Genomic DNA, 17,064 nt, shown 5'->3' on the forward strand with positions numbered 1-17,064 from the left:
GTATTCCCTTTAAGAAGTATCCTAAAGCCCTTCATTTTAGAAATATGGTTTTAAAACTACTTACTTTGCTACAATAAATTTCTTCTGTGTGTGAGGTGTCCATATCAACAGTATAAATATGGTCCCTGTAAACAATGAGAAATTGATACAGTGTCAAACACAGGAGTCAAGATAGTTAATTTTCTCCTGAATGAGTGTATATCTCATTCAAGGCAGATAAATCCATATCTGCGATACTAGAAAAGAGACATCCGCATGCAAGAGAAAGGGAACAGTTCAGCCTGCAAGACATGTCTCTCGATCACACTCTGCTACTTCTGACAAATCATGGCATCTTGCTGAAAGGGGCACCTTTTATGAAAACTTTGCTGTTGTGCCACTCATACCAGCACTAGAATCCCTGTATGTACATAGTTCAGGAGAGAGGGCTTCGAAAGTTAAATTGATCCAAAAACCAGAACACGGGTGGGTTTCCCCATGCCCTTTCGGTATCTTCAAATCCATGTACCAAACACTTGGTATGCAACAAACCACATTCGTTCATCATGGGGGCTAACAAAAAGCTCATCTCTGGCTGTTTCTCCCTGTACAAAACTTATTTCCAGCCTTCACTTTGATAATGTGATTGACAAGATGGAAGATGATAACAGTGAAATTATTTCCAGAAAGCGGTATTTTCTTCACACACTGATGGTCAGTTAAGGTCTAAAATGTACTTGAGCTAAAGTTTACATTTCTTGCTTCTGTTCACCTTCCTGTTTTGCTGAGAATTTGGTTGCCTTCATGATCTGCTGCCAATCTCCCCCCCTGGAAGGGAAGAAACAGAATCAGCAGCTCAGGTGTGGGGCTATATTTAAACATCCCCTTCTGTGTGAGCTGAGCACAAGGGCGTTTTTGTCTGGAATTCAGAAGAAAAAGAAAAGAACTCACTCAACTGGGGAGATGGGGGGCTAGTGAGGGAAAGCAAAACAGCTCATTTTCCCTTGAAATAACATTGACTTTTTCTAAAATGCAGGAAGTCCTGGGGTTGGAAAATTACCCACAGCTTTAAACCAGGACCTCAAGGCTCCCATGTAGACTTTCAGGCCCCCTCATTACTTAAGAGAAAGTGGAGGGAGTGGGGAAGGAAAAAGGAAAGGAATGATCTGCTGTCAGGATTCACTTTAATTCTCCCTCCTCCCACCTTCTTTGGAAATCTGCTACTGTTTTAGGCAAAGTACAACAGAGAAAAAGAGAAATAAAAACAGGATTTCTCATGTGAAAATAAAGGTTGGGGGCCAGTTGGCTTACAAAATTTCCTTGCAACTCTGAGTGTTTGAGTCTCGGTGTGTGTGTGTGTGTGTGTGTGTGTGGGGGTGGGTTGGTGTGTGTGTGTGTGCGTGTAGGGGGTGGGTTGGTGTGTGTGTGTGCGTGTACGGGGTGGGTTGGTGTGTGTGTGCTGAGGGGGGAGAATGGGGAGCCTGGTTTTGTAAATTGCTGAAGTGGGAAGTTCTTGGAACCTCAGTAGGGAGCCACAATCACCCTGCCCTTTAATTTCAAGGCAGTTTTATTGCATTCGTTTATTACTTGTTTGCCTTTATTGGTGGTGCTGTGAGTCAGGCTCATTATTGGGACGGAATTGCCTATTACTTTGGTATCAGGTTTGAGATGACTCTAGGTTTTTCCTTGCTCTCCCTCCCCTGAAAACTTTTAAGTAGGAGCTGAATATATGAATTGTAAATTAACAGCTGATTAATATGCACTGGCAATTCCTCAGAAAGCTCTGGGATTGCCCCTTTCTGGCATGGCCTGTTTATGTTAATTAGCAGTTTAGAGATTAAACAAACAAACAAACAAGAATTTTCAAAATGGATAGTAATAAAGCAGAATTGAAAGGGGTTCCTGCCATCAAGGCTCAGTCAGTCTCTGGGTTCTGGATGGGACTTGGTTTCTGATGGCTGACACCAATTGTCTGGAAGAACTGGGAAGCCTATTTTAAAAATAGAATTCTGTGAATGAAATCTTTTTCAATATCCAAGAGATCACATTGCCCAGCAAACAGAAACCGTGCTTTATGCTAAACCTAAGGCCGGAGTGGACGGTTATTCCCACCTGCCCGTGTGTATATCCCAGGATTCATAAGCTGTACTTAACTGAATTCAGTTATTTGAACACAAACTGACTTAATCCGGGGACTTCCTCTTAACCCCCTCCCCACCCCCCCGCCACGCTCCAGTGAGCAAAACTGAATTGTGTTGCTGTGGTTTGAGCCTGGGGGAAGGATTGGGCTTTACATCTCGTGTCACTTGCTGCCCAGGAACCTGGATCTCTCTGGGCAGTGTTGGGAAATTGAAGGGAGAGGAGAGACCCTAAACATGGTGGCCAGGAAGCTCCTTCAGGAATTTTCCCAATGGTGGGTACTGAAGGCAAGTGGCTGTGTGTAGAGTGGAAACCAACAGGTCAGTGCTGGGGTCTTACAAATTTGACCTTTACCAAAAGGCAAGTCTGTTTTAGAGTTTTAAAACCATGAATGTGTTTCTCTCCTTTTTTCCCTTATATTTCTCCTTTTTGTGGGGTGGGGGTGGGGTTAGGATAACACTGTCTGGGTTTTAACGAGCTGGGATAATGGTCTCTTTTTTTGCTCCTCACTCAGGGCCGCCCTGGACCTGCAGTCCATACCCACACTAAATCATCAGATATGAGGTCCGTTACCCTGTTTTTCCCCCTAGAGACTCAATTGCTGAGTGAATCATCATAGAAGATTCTTGACTCAACCTATTTCTCACAGATCCAGTGTTTAATCATTTGTTTTGACCAGTCTATAGATAATTGACTACAAATGTAATCTTCCAGCCCTGCCACATTTAGGGATCTAAAAATGATATTTAAAAAGAAGCTGATGAGGGTGCCTGGGTGGCTCAGTCAGGTAAGCATCTGCCCTTGGCTCAGGTCATGATCCCAGGGCGCTGGGATCGAGCCCAGCGTTGGGCTCCCTGCTCAGCGGGGAGTCTGCTTCTCTCTCTGCTCCTACCCCTGCTCGTGCTCTATCAAAAAATTTTAAATAAAATCTTAAAAAAAAAAAGAAGGACCTGATATTCTACCAGTGAGGCACCTACTGAGGACCTCAGTGGAACACTTGCTAAGGAATACCCACACTGGCTTTGTTCATGGGCAAAAGCTAGTAGAAAGTTATTGCCAGGACAAATAGTACCATCTCTCCTCCTCAGTAGGCTGCCCAGTACTGGGAGTAAATGCCCAGCTTCTGGAGCAAGGCCACCCCACTTCAAACCCCGCCTTGGTCATTTTGGTCCAGGCATTTCACCTCTCTCTCCCTGGGTTTCTTCCTTAAAGACATGGAGGTAGTAGCTCCTTCACTGAACTAGGGTTCTTTTCCAGGATTGAATGAATGAACATTTATAAAAAACTTACACAGCACATACAACTAGTATGTACCATGTACGTATTTGTGAAGTAAAATCGTTGAAAAGGGCTTTGGCATTGCTCCCTGAGACATGTTGTGGGGTACTCGCAGGACACTGTAATGTGGCCCACGGTTTTTGGTTTATGTCGCATGGCTTGTCGTTTGAGAACACCTGAGTGCTTTAGAAGAATGAAGCACTGTTCTTATTGACCTGTTCCTTATCTGTGCTCACAGCCATGCAAGTATCACAGACATAATTTCTGTTTCTTCTTCCCAGTGTGCAGTGATAAGTCAGTTGAGACCCAGGTTGAGATCACGGTGGAAGCCCCCCTCTGAGGGTAGACGTGAGCAAAAGGCGCCTCACCTAGCAGCAATGTAGAGGGTTCTGTTCATGATCACCATCATCTGGATGTCCATCCTGTGCCTCTGCGTGCTGTTCCGTCCTGGCTTGTGGCCCACAAACACCGGGTATTGTTTTGTATCTGTGAAAAGGAGAGATGGGGCAAGAGAGGGAGAGGAAATCAAGCCAAGAATCGACAAGGCAGAGAGAGGATGGGGGCTGGTCCCAAAAAGAAAACCGTACTTAAGTCAGTCCATGCCACCGCTCTCCATTTCCAAGGAGTCTGTGATTTTAGGAAGGCCTGTGACAGACAGGGGCTCTGTGAGGACAGTCATGTTACAGTCTCATTTCCAGATGATAATCAGCCTGGACCTCTCTTTCTCCGTGTCACAATTTCTGACTTGTCCCTCTTTTTGCCAGGGGCGGGGGGGGGGGTTAAACTTGCAAGTGAACCCTTTACATGAAGGTGCTCTTTTCTTCCAGTTTTCTTTTCATCTTCTTTAGAGTGCTAAGCCTGGGGGGCAGCCTGCCAAAGATCTTGTCTCCGGACAAAACTATTTCAAAGCAGCTTTCCCATCAGTCACCACAAAGGCAATGTGGTCTGGAGGCGAGAACCCTCGTCCAGGAGCCAGAAGAAAAATACAGTCTCCACAGGCGTCCAGTTGGAATAATCTCCTATTGAAGGCAGCCCCGCTAGGTTGGTTGGCATTCTAGGAACTGTGGGAAGTTCACTCTTGAGTTAAGCAATTGGCTAATCTCACAGAAGCGGGGGCTTTGACAGGACAGGGTCAAACGGAGTGTAGCCAGTCGGGTGATCTGGAATTTTCCCTGACTTAGAGAGTCAATGAACATATTTCTGCTTTCCTACAGTTCTCTCTAGCTGAGAGCAGGCAATTTGTAGTAATATCTGACCTTTAGAAATACCTACATTTCAAAAATCTCTCTGCCTTTAAACCTACACTCTCCAGAGCACTGGCAGTCCTCCAAAGAAACTCAGAAGGAAAGAAGGATGGGTCATATTTAAAAATGTTTTTTTGGGGGGGGTGGGGTGGGGTGTAAATAATGACTTGAAACCCATTCACAGATTCCTGCTCAGACCCCTACACTTGAATCCCCTGTAGTATCTGAGCATTACTCACAGTGCGTATCAGGGAGCCTTGGTATATTTGACTCATAGTCAAGCTTGGTACGGGATTATCTTGTGCTTTCCCCTGCACGCTCTGAGATTTCATTTATCCATTCATCAAGGAGCTTGCTAAGACAATTCTTGTCCCTCTAGTGTCAAGGATTGGAGTGTCCATTGACATTTCATTTTCAGCAGCATATATTTGGGCTGGGGACTCTTCTTTACAGAGCACCAGAGATAGAACACCCGTCCCAAATGGGAATTAATCAATGTGTATTAAGATTTGTTACCTTGAGTCAGATGGACCACCACTTTAGTGATTTCGAACTACACAGTTCTTGGGTCTTTGAGTGTGCCCTGACTTTTGTTTGCTCACTGTCTGCTGTGCCAAGTGTTGCCAGCTCACCTTCATGTGAAATTATTTCCCTTTTCAGGGACTGTCAAGCAGAAAGCCACACATTGATGGATCTCCTTAGTATCCACTATAGATGCTAAATATTTTCCTTAGGGTTTGTTCAGTTTGTTTTGGGATGGCTACTGGGAAAATGGATATTTGGTTAAAGGGCTCCCTTTCACCCTTACTGTGATAAAATATTTTGTCTTTCGGAGGGAAGGAAAAGAAGCAGTACATGGGCTGTTCGATCCCGCAGACAGGTAGGACTTTCCCTCTTGAGTAGTCAACTGTCTTAATCATGTGGCTTTCTACCCTTTTGACAATGAAGCGGAGGCCAAAAGACAGTTATAAATAGTTAAAATAGGTCCTCTGTGAATTCAGAGTCCAGCAGACTTTTTACTTCTAAGTCTAAAAGAAAAGTTAATTTTTGTCCCTAAGTACTCCAAAACAGTCATCTTCTTTCCCATTCTCATTGTGTAACAATGCCCATGCGTTAACCACATGTGAGAATGTGCACTCCGGGCGATACCCAGATAGTAGAGATATTCTCCCATGGCTGGTTTTTGGGCATGATCGAGGATGGCCTCCTTTTAGTGGCCTGAGAGTTCATCAGAGGTACTTGAGGAACGTTTCAGATCCTCACACGCATGTTCACACACACGTATCGCCACAACAGTATTTAACGGAGTTACAGAACAGCCGTCTCCCCGGTTTGATGAGACCCCTCTGTTGTCTACTAACAAGTCTATTTTATTACATTTTAGAAAATGTTGGGTGTTTAGCTGGTTGATGCAGCCTGAGATGCCCACAGAGGGAGAGAATGACAACGTGATTGTGGATACTTACAGTTGCCATGCGAAATACTGATCGGCTCAGAATCTTCTGGGAAACCAGCCCCAGCAAAGTGTAGCAGTGTGAAATATAGCAGCAAGGCTTCTGACCTCATAGTAGTTCAGCGGGGAGACTTTATTTCTCTACTTCACCCTGCCAAAGAGCAAAGAAGGATTTTTTTTTGCAAGTCAGCTTTACTCACCTCCATAAAATGAAATGGCCTTGAAGATAAATTTAAGAGAAAAAGGGTCGCTGCTTCATCTCTTTTCCATTGTGAGTTCACGGATTATTGTGTTTTACATAAGAAACCTGTATCCATTACCCACCGCACCCTCCTTCCCCGCACATCTGAGCCCTTTTGCAAAGCTGCTCCCAAACACATGACCCCAGAGCTTTATTAGTTCCTCTGTCCTAGCCATTTTAAGGCCATCATAAGTGGCTATTTCACAGTTACGAAACAGCATTCCAAACAGTGTGGACCACTGAGAAAACATTTTTTTTTCTTTTTAATGTAAATGCTTTTCTTCTCAGCAGGTTTACGGCAGCATGCCATCCCTCAGACGTGTTTTGTTTGTCCAGCTCCGGATCTTTCAAAAATTTGAAGTGGTTGCCAGTATTGAAAAAAAAAAAAAAGGTTTCTAATAAAAATCAGAATATCTGACATATTGACCTAAATGACTGTTCCCTTCAGGCGCCACCCCCCCACCCCCAACACACATGCACACGCTTGCGCACATCCCCCCATAATGCGCCCTCTTTGCTAATTTCTGTTACCTGCCTGACCCCCGTAGTTGAAATGTTCACCCTTGGTTTACATAATTCCACAGTAATTCTAGAATGACCTTAGATATAAATAAAATCACACAATCTATGTTTAAAAAGAAAGAAATGGGTCCTTTTAGATTCTGAAGAATACTATAGGGAGAATCTGAAACCACATCCTGAAATGGTATTTTTTATAAAGACTTTATTTATTTATTAGAGATAGCGTGAGTGCAGGAGTGGCAGGGAGGGGCAGAGGGAGATGCAGGCTCCCCGATGAGCAGGGAGCCCAATGTGGGACTCGATCCCAGGACCCTGAGATCATGACCTGAGCTGAAGGCAGACGCTTAACTGACTGAGCCACCCAGGCATCCCCTGAAATGGTATTGTTGATGAAAAAAATTCTCTATCTGTATATTTTAGTGTCATATACTGCCTTGGTGGAACAGTAGTGCCAGATATACTGTTCTGCCCAGCTGTATGTTCTTCAAGATGCTGTTTATCTGTAGAAAATACTCCTAAATCTTAGAAGTAGAAGCAATCCCATGTGGGGCTGCTGAATATGGTGAAGGAAGGCTCATAATGCAGTGAATATCGCATAATTCTCAGGCATATTTCAAATAAGTATTGATCTATAAGGGAAATAATGTAAAATGAGGATATCTTTTCATCTTTCTAGAGTGGTAAAGCCTTTGAAGTAGCCTGCCAAAGATGATCTTTGTTGAACAAAGCTATTTTACAGTAGTCCATCAATCATTTAAGATTTGTGTGTAGAAAAGTCAAACTTAGTAACTTAGGTGTCTTTAGAAAGTTAATTTGGCAAACAAACTTACGCTTTTTAGAACACTTAATATTAGATACCTATGTCTCCCTTCTTCATGCCAAAAAAAGCATTAACAAGTCCCGAGTGTTGCACCACAACTTACAATTTCACAGACACAGCTGGGTCTTAATCGTTTCTTCAGTTGAAAAGTACACATGAATTAATTTGCTTTATCTTGAAAAAGAGGGAGAGAGCTTGAGCGAAAAGCCCAAGCAATTCTGTATCTCCATCTCTGGTGTGGAGATTAGAATTAAACTTTAAATGATGACTTGCTCACAAGGGCAATCCATTACCAAGAGACATAAACATGTATTTATAGACAGGTTAAAAGCGATCGTCTACTCAGTCATTCATTTGCCAGTTCTTCCTCTTCCGGAGACTCTGAACCCAAAGGGGAAGAAGCCCTGAGGTCCCCTTGTTTGTTTCTCATGGCATCTGTTCAGTAGAACACTAAAGAGAAATTGGCCACAGGACCAAGTAAGACATAAACCAGATCCCAGTCAGCTGTTACATTTTAGATGAGAAAGCAAGCGGGGCAAGAGGAAGTGGCAACATTTACCAAGGGCTCAGAAACGGTATTATGGCCTAATACAGAAGCAGACTACCTCAGAGAGTTTGCAGCATGTAATGGAAGAGTAATGGAGACTCAGAACTCTGATTCTCAGTCCTTTAGAAATCTTGGGAAATATATGTATACTTTTAAAGATTAATTTGTCTCGACATGCCACATGACTCTCTGGCCTTCCCCAGTTGGCATTTGTCTTCGTACAAATGTCCTACAAGCCAGCAAGACAGAGCCCTGCTCTTTTATTGTATCTCCCAAGTTTTGTGGTTCCCATCTTAAGATTGCATGGCATGGATGTACCATGCACCACCCCCAGAACTTGGCAGGGAGGTGATGCTTGCAGAAGAAACCTATTCTGCACTCCAATGGCTTCCTTTAATCCTTACACACAGCCAGGACCGTGGCTGCGATGGGGTATTTAAATACCTCCAGGTTTACAGTAGGGCTCCGTGCCAGGAAAAATAGCTGTTTTATGTGTCTTTCTATCATCATATCATCAGGCTGTTAACATGTACATCATATGGGAGGAAGCGTTCTGGCAGTACCTTCGGCCGTCCACATGAACACTTTACAGTTGTCTTCAGCCGAGGCTTTGATGTATTATTCCCTTCCTACACAACTTTGGGCTCTAACCCTTGTAAATATGTAGACAATATATTTTCTTGTTGAAATGATTATTTTGTGGAGAGATCCCAATTCAATCACATTGTCATTTCCCATTCTGCAGAATGCAGGCTGGGTCTCTCTGCTAAGACTGCAGTGATGCAGACATGCCTCGAGCTTGGGAGAACAAAAAACAAACAGGCACTTGCCTCTGAATTTCAAACTCTGGAGCTAGCTGGGCTGCTGCAATGAAAGAGGTTGTTTGAGGAATTTTTGAGACTTTGAGCAGTGCTACCCACATACAGCATATTTCTAGGCATCTGTAGCCATTTGCTGGTTTCCCTCTCCGTGACCATGCTTACATAGGCTAAATTGGACTTAGACTTCAGCAGATACCCAGACAATTAGATAGTGGGGAGACTGTCAACATGAGGTTAATTCTAAACAAAAACATATACTTCAAAAGTCAGCTCCTTGGGCCTGAATTTCCCATCTTATTATTTCAACTTTCCACTCTTCTTAGCCTGAAGAGAAATGGCCTTGTAAAATCCACCATTACTCTAAAGTTATAATCCCCCTCTTCCCCAACCCTGCAGTATTTGTGGAAAGCCTTAAGAGCGTTCTTAATTTTAATAGGGCATCTACTGGGCGAATTTATTAGATCTATTTGGATTCATCTAAAATTAATTACGTGACTTTACTCTGAGTCACATCGGCGAGAATTGTGTTGACTTACTACACGCTCTTAGCCCAGATAAAAATTTTCTTCTGTAATTTTTCCCTTAGAGTTTTTAAGACCAAATTGAGTTAACAGAGCTGCGATGTACAAACGGTGGTGTGGCCATGGGCTGCCATGAGTTGAATGGTCTGTGCAGAATGCTGACTGGCCAGGAAACCAGCCCTCAGTATTCCAGATTGAGGGCCGAACAAAAGGGGCTGCAAGGAAGTCTGTCTGAAAATCCTGTGACTGCATTCGTGGGGATAATTGCATTGTAAAATGATCAAATATTTTCAGTGATTGGAGCTTCCATCCACCTCCCTCCTGCATACCTTTGTCATATAGCAGGTCATTGTGTCAGCAAAGCATTAAAGCAAAGGGGATGTCACCAGGACTGGGAATGATTATGAAGTCAGAGGATGAGGTCACAAATTGCCACGTCTTACTTCTGATTAATCAGGTTAATTTCGTAAGTGCCACGAGGACTTGGGAGTCACACAAGCCTAAGCGTATGCAGCCAGAGCAGCACTCTTGCTTAACCCCAATCCTCTGCCCAGCCATTCCCCCAAAGCCTGCCCTGGAAAATTCTACTCGGGCTCATAAACTGGTAGGACTTGGCCAAAGCTTGGCTCACAGAGCAGAAAAAACCCTAAATTTAAGTTGCCAACATTTCAGGAAAAAAAAATAGATTTAACATACAACTCTGGCTTTCTGGCTTCTTTAAAAAAGAAAAATCAGAGATCTGCCTTGGCTGGCCCACATTTCACATGGCCAACACTCTGGAGCGGAGTGGTGGTTGCCTAAAGTAGAGCGGGCTAGCCCTCTCCATTTGGAAACACTCCCACCACCTTCCATTGTCTTAGGAAGCCTCGTCACCTGCTCACCTCACCGGTCTGACCCCCAAAGGCTCTGAGGGCAGCCTCCATGCCACTCAGGGAAAGCACATCAGCACGGCAGATAAGGAAACAAAAAAGGCAGAATAACGCATGTCAGTCTTAGTATGTGAACCTGGGGGGACCCAATGTCTGCACACACATGTGAACGGATGTTGCTTGTTTTAAAGACCCACATGGGCTGCTCCACATGCTATGAACCCCTGCACCAGCAGCACAGTGTGCTTGCCCTTGTCCCTGGACTTGGCTGTATGGATACAACTTGGGGTACCATCTTCCAGAGTGTTGGCATCCAATGAATGTTTTAATAGTAAGTGGTAACAGTGAGAAAAATAATTTATCTGGAGACTTGCAAATGCAAAATACTCTCGATAATAGCTCTACGTGTGTCCCACGAATAAAGAAGATGATGGTAGTGGCAGGTTTTTTTTTTTTTTTTTTCTTATGAGGTAAATCATTTACTACCGTGTTTCACTAATTCTTTTTAAAAGCCCATTTTCTTGGTGATTAACATAACAATAAAAAAATTTAAAACCTTAAAAAAAAAATAAAAGCCCATTTTCTGCTGATTTCATAAGTTTTAAAGGTAATCAATAATTCACGCTGTCATTAAAAAAAGGAAGGGCACATTAACAGGGTGACCCTAGGCAAGTCACGTAGCCTTGCTGGCTGTTTCGTCACCTGTAAAATGAAAGCACATAAAATGTAATGGCCTCTGGAACTCTTCCAGGCTCTGAGATTGTGTGATTCTAGGTGATTTGGCCCCAGTGACGAAGGGAGTGGGAATGTGGTGATTAGGGAGCACAGGACATGGAGTGACTTGGAGCCAGACACTCCTGTTGTGAGAAGTTCCTTGAGCTAGAGCAGAGAAATCCCAGCCTGTGATACCACCTAGTTTCAACCTCAGGACAGGGTTCAAGTCCCGTAAGTAGTTCTACCCTGGCCAGAGAGACCATGATTGTTACCACTTAATTATATTGAAATAGTTGGGTTTTACAATAAGGATGACATTTCCATTTTTATTGCTCTAGCTTTAAAAATTTTTTTCTTTTTTTTAAAAAAAATTGACATGCAACTGACCTATAATACCCTATTAGTTTCAGGTCTGTATCATAGTGATTCGATGTTCTTAGACATTGCAAAATGATCCCCACAACCAGAGTAGTTACCATACAAAGTTATTGCAAGATTATTGACTCTCCTCCCTACGCTGTACCTTACCTCCCATGACTGACTTGTTTTATAACTGGAATTGCGAAACCCTTAATCCCCTTTGACTGTTTCACCCATGCCCTCACGCATCTCCCCTCTGATAACCCACAGTTTGTTTCCTGTGCCTATGAGTCTGTTTCTGTTTTGTTTTGTTCATTTATTTTGTTTTTAAGATTCTACATATAAGTGAAATATGGTATTTATCTTTCTCAGTCTGACTTACTTCACTTAGCAGAATACCCTCTAGATCCCTCTGTGTTGCAAATGGCAAGCTTTCGTCATTTTTTACGGCCGAGTAGTATTCCACTGTGCATATTTGTGTGTCCGCGCACACACACACACCCCACTTCTTCCTCATCCATCCGTCTATCGGCAGACACCTAGGTTGCTTCCATATCATGGCTTCTGTGCTCCAGCTTTCTGGCCTCATCATCTTTGTCTTTATAATGTCATGTCTTTAAAAATCTGTGACATTATAAAGCTCTTATAAAAGCTTTATAAGCTTTTATGTAAAAGCTCTTCCATAAAACCAAACTATTGCTCATAATGTAGGGAACAGAAAGAGCAGAGGGTGAAAACATGGAGTTTTGAATCCCACATACCAGCTAACGTTCTCTGAGCCCCAGGTTCCTCATCCTTAGAGTGGGCAAAACAGTGTCTCAAGCTTGGTTGTGAGCTAATGATCATAAAAGTTGTAGCCCTCAATAAATGTTTATTCTTCTGTTGAGATACTTAAAAATTGCCTTTTAATACCTTCTCTTGGAATCCCTTAAGAAATTCTCGGGTGGGCCCCAGATTCTCAGGACACCCGAGCTGGTGTTCCCCTTTAGTGGGAGAGAAAGCCCCTTCCTCTTTGTCCTTCCCTGTTCCTCCCACCCTCACTCCCCCCTTCTCCTTCCAGGTCACTGAGCTTCCTGTCTCTGGGGGGTGGGCATCTGGGAGAGGCGGAGAGCCTGTCTCAGAATGGCATAACTCACATCGTGTGATTTGTAAGATGTGAATCCTGGCAGTCACTCGAGTGCAAAGGAAAATAACAGCACGGAAAATGGGAAAGGGATGGGGTGGGCATGGAGCTTTATTGAGCACCCTCGGTGTGGAGGGTACATATGCATATCATCTTATTTAAACATCACGGCAACCCAGGGAGACGGGTCTTATGGGCTTAAGGTCTTATGCACCCAAGGAAACTGAGGCTCCGGGAGGTTACGGGACGTGTCCAGGTGGCACAGTCAATATTTACAACACCGTCAGTAAGAAGGGGAAGTGCAGATGTAAACCCAGGTCTGTGTGACGCTAAAGTCGATGTCCTTCCAGGACATCAAAGAAAGGGGAACAGAAGGAAGGCTGGAAAAGAGAGAGCTGCTGACATAAATAGAAACTGCACTTAAGATAATAGTTGAATATAGGTTGATGCATCTCTGCTCACGTGGACAGAGTGGCTGAAAGTCCCTAATGGCTTCGGTAATAAAAATCTATAAAAGGAGCACACAGTTGCTTCCAGACATGTAGGCATGCAAAGGCTCATTCCACTTTATGGCCCTGTGATCGCAGGCTTAACGTGATAGAAAGATGCAAATGCTCCTCAGCCATGGTTTTAGGAGAAATTGATGGACTCGTGACAACACTGTGTTAAGTGGAAACACTTGCCTGCTTGCCCCCTCCTCAGCAGTGATGTTTTAAAGTCAATACATCGTAGAGAACAGTGTCTGTTACGAAGGGTAAAAATAAGGCCGCCTGCTTCAGCAGCTGGTAAGATAAACAGATCTGGACACCCCTCAAGTCAGGGGAAGGAACCTCTGCCCAGAGAGAGGAGGGAGAGCAGGTGTGGGTGCAGAAAACCCAGCTTGCTGAACACTGGAGACTTGTCTCCCAGGAGACCGAACTGCTGACGATTCTTGCACCAGAGGACCTGAAATCAGGCATTAAAGAGTGTTTAAATAGCAGGTGGCCCTCCCTGACCTGGACAGCCCTGTTTCAGGGTAGCTGTAAACACTAAGACGCTGATGCTGTCCTCAGGATGCATAACCGGGCCACCAAAGAACACTTCCCAGATGGGATGAGAAACAACATGGGCCTGGTGATCCTGGTTGAAAGCTCCGCTTGATCCAGGCTTCAGGGACCACGTCCAGCCACCTGTTGGGTGATACAAGGTTCATGCAAATGAGAAAAATGGCCCTAGCCTCTTATTAAAGATTCTGGTCTCTCTCCTTCTCCTCTTCTGAGCCATCAGCAGAGACTTAGAAGCCCCCATTTCAAGGGAAATGCCACAGACCTAACCTCAGCACATTCTGGAGAATGACGTTGGCATTCAGTGGAGCATAATCATGAACATCGACTGTGTATAATGTCCCATTTTAGGTCCGAAATCGCTGTCACAAAGGAGCAGGAAAGCAGCTGTGAATTCAGAAGTCGTACGAGGAAAAAAAAATATTGTTGGAAAAACAAAGTCAGGTTGTAAACCTATTTCATCTTTTAAGGGGAGAAGGCAAGTCTTCTCTTTCAGGGGGTTCTGTGTTACGACAGCTTTCCTTGTCTTTACCCTCCTCCCCGACACACACGCACCCCTGAGGCAGTGTATCCGGTGGGCTTCACTTGGATGTTTCAGATACAGTCTCCTGACTCACTAGCGCTCTGTGGGTAAAGTCATGACCTTAGCAGGCCTGAAAATACTGGGTCCAACTGTCTGGGTCTCAAAAAGCTGCAATAGTCCCAACCATGTTTAGCCACGTCACACACCAGCTTTTGGGCACCTCCATCTTTTCAGCTTTTATAACATTGCTGAACTCAAACATCTGCTCCAGAGGCAGAAACACATGCCCCCTTTGTTTTATTGCTAAGGAAACTGAGGCCTGAGAAGTGAGGTCCCTTGCCAAGCGTGGCACAACTCAGAAGTGGCAAAGCTGAACAGAAGTGGAGGACTCCTGACTCCTTCACTGAGCTCTGTCCCTACATTACACTGCTTTCAGAAAGGCAGCCAAGACTCATTTCTCCTGGGCTTGCTGCCTGATGTTCATTACTTCCACTGCCTGATTCCCTGCTTTCTGTTGCGAGCCAGGCTCTGTGCTAGATGCTGATGCAGGCAGAGATGGGAAAAAAAGGTCTCCTCACCCCCCACCTCTCGCCCTTGGACCATACTCTTTAGTAGATGGACTCAACAGCTCCTGCCCATTGTCTCAAAATAGAATACATAAACAAATATCAATAAGGTTTCAGAAAGAAAGAAAAGTCCTGTTGGGAAGAAGAATGTCTAGAGGGTGAAGGTGTTGTAAAGGCATGTGGCTGGGATGATCACCCTAGGCCTCTGGCTGGAGAGAGACTTGGCAGGTTGCGTGGTGGGTCACTGTGGACCGGGGAGGGTGGAGGGGGTGCGAGTGGGAGCTAAGTGGGATTTCAGGCAGGACCAGGTCTAGAGAACGGTGTGTTAAAATGAGCAACTCCATGCCGATCAGATTTTCAGACATGGAAACTGGACCATTTCACTCTTTGCCTAAGGAATTTCAAATATTTGTCTAAAGTAGTGGATGGATTTTTGCACTTCACCCCAAGTTCGGTTTAAAGAATTATAGCTGAGAATAAGGATCGTATCACATTACTTTTTCCTTCTAAGAAGATGACCCAGGAAGAAGAAGGGCGCGGGCCGGGGGGGGGGGGCGTGCTCTGAAGCAGGAGCTCAGAATATTGGTATTTGTTCATTCAAGGTGCTGATTATGTGAGTTTTTTTCTCATTACTCTCCCTAGTTTTCTGTACATTGCTAATTTCATTAAAAATGAAACAGGGCAAAAAATAGCAGGCCTACACGTTCCTTGTGCCTTTAGAAAGATACTTGCAGAGTGCCTTTATAGAGAGCAAACTCGAGACATTAGTGTCTGGGGTTTTCCATGAAACTTTGTCAAAATCCTGAGCTGCTTTCAACTAAAAGGGAGCAATTGCTGGCCTTTGATGGGATGACTCTCCCCAATAATTTCTGCTCTGTTTGCTCTCAGTGTAGTTAATGGAAAACAGACTCTCCCAGCCGCAACCCTCACCTTTCTGCTCCTCCTTGGCCTGGGACTGCCTCCGGCTGAGCTGGGCTGAAGGGCTGTGTTCTTTCCCCTGTTGGAGTGGAAGTCAACTTCAAACATGGCTCGGAGAGAAATGAAAACAACCTGCAAAGTCTCTCTCCTCCTTTGAGCTCTGAATAACAGCCCAAAGTAACGATATCACCAGACACACATGATGGACACTTTGACCGAGCCCTACACATTCTCAAAATCAGGCAGTGAAAAACAGTTTCTTGAACTAAACCTTTTGGATCAGGTTCTCTGGTGTTGGCTGCATGCGGACTTTCATTGTGTCCCTTGTCTCTTTCAGTGAGCTCTGATGCTCTTCCAGTAATGTGCAGGCCAAAAATAGAGTTTATATTTGACTACAAGCTTCTAATTGTATATAGAGAAACATAATATCATTTCAGGATCTGCTCCATAACAAAGCATGCTATTGCCGACTGGTTCTTATCATCACTGAAATATCTACATAGGCGGTGGATTATCTGTGTGTCTCTGTCTAGACAAGACACATCCAGGACAGAAGTGAGACAGAAGCATTAGCTCTTGGATTTCCATAATTTTCTTATGTTCTTTAGGAAATTCATTTCATTTATTAAAAGGAAAAACCAGTCTTTATATCCTGGTGAACCGGATGAAAACCGCAAACCCGTGCATTTAAAGCGACTTAAATTTATTATTGCATTTGGTAGATACAGCTGAATTTTCCTGAAATTGAATGAATGATATCTTTATTGGCTTTCTTCATGTTCTTTATTAGGCTGGCTTGATTTACTTAGAGCAGGTATCAGTGTGAATTGGGGTAGAGAGAGCACCATTCACTAGTTGTGTCTTTTCAAATCAAGTCAAATCTGGTGATAATACTCCCTATAGTGTTCGTTTATTTATAATGTGAAATCCTACCCTGAAAATTAATAACGATTTCCAAACATCCTGAAAATACGTTTCCTTAAGGCCAGTAAGAGTAAGTTCCAGGAAATTATGGGTTTGTTTAAATGTCTCTGCCACTTAATGACTCGATTCCTTACATAGGTGACTTCAAGTTCACTGCACAGAAACTTTGTGGTTTAAAGTCCTGTTCATTGAGAGGGAAGGTGGTAGGCATCTGGATGAACTATTTTCACATAGTGGTTGTTTTGAAAAATGCCTCACTTTTTCTTAAGTGTAAAGAAAAATAAGATTTGATTTTCTGTTTCTCTAGATCTGGATGAAGCGAATTGGTTTTTGAAGTAGAGGTACACAGTCCCTCATTTGCAATTACAAAAACCAGACCAAACCAAACCAATGGAATAAACCCTGAAAACTAAACATTTTTTTCCTATTTATTTGGTGACAAAATTTGACCTAAACTGG

At 43.7% G+C, this 17,064-nt stretch overlaps 1 protein-coding gene across 5 annotated transcripts in view; it reads right to left on the reverse strand.

The window, feature by feature from the left end:
* SEMA6A (semaphorin 6A) overlaps nt 1–17,064 on the reverse strand; it is a 125,603-nt gene that overhangs the window by 54,626 nt on the left and 53,913 nt on the right. For 4 of the 5 annotated variants that reach the window (XM_073878555.1, XM_025860997.2, XM_073878553.1 and 1 more), the window contains exons 2-4: nt 6,107–6,244; nt 3,765–3,882; nt 65–125 (exon numbers count right to left, since the gene is read on the reverse strand). In XM_073878555.1, the coding sequence (XP_073734656.1) occupies nt 65–125; nt 3,765–3,882; nt 6,107–6,206 (279 nt within the window). In that variant the 5' untranslated portion in view covers nt 6,207–6,244. Of the gene's footprint in view, nt 1–64; nt 126–3,764; nt 3,883–6,106; nt 6,245–15,693; nt 15,744–17,064 lie in introns of those variants that run through there. The other variant, XM_073878554.1, reaches the window with a different exon arrangement.

This window comes from Callorhinus ursinus, unplaced genomic scaffold, assembly GCF_003265705.2.
Source record: "Callorhinus ursinus isolate GAN/ISIS: 27379988/994484 unplaced genomic scaffold, GSC_fseal_2.0 scaffold30, whole genome shotgun sequence".
Taxonomy (NCBI): Eukaryota; Metazoa; Chordata; class Mammalia; order Carnivora; family Otariidae; genus Callorhinus; species Callorhinus ursinus.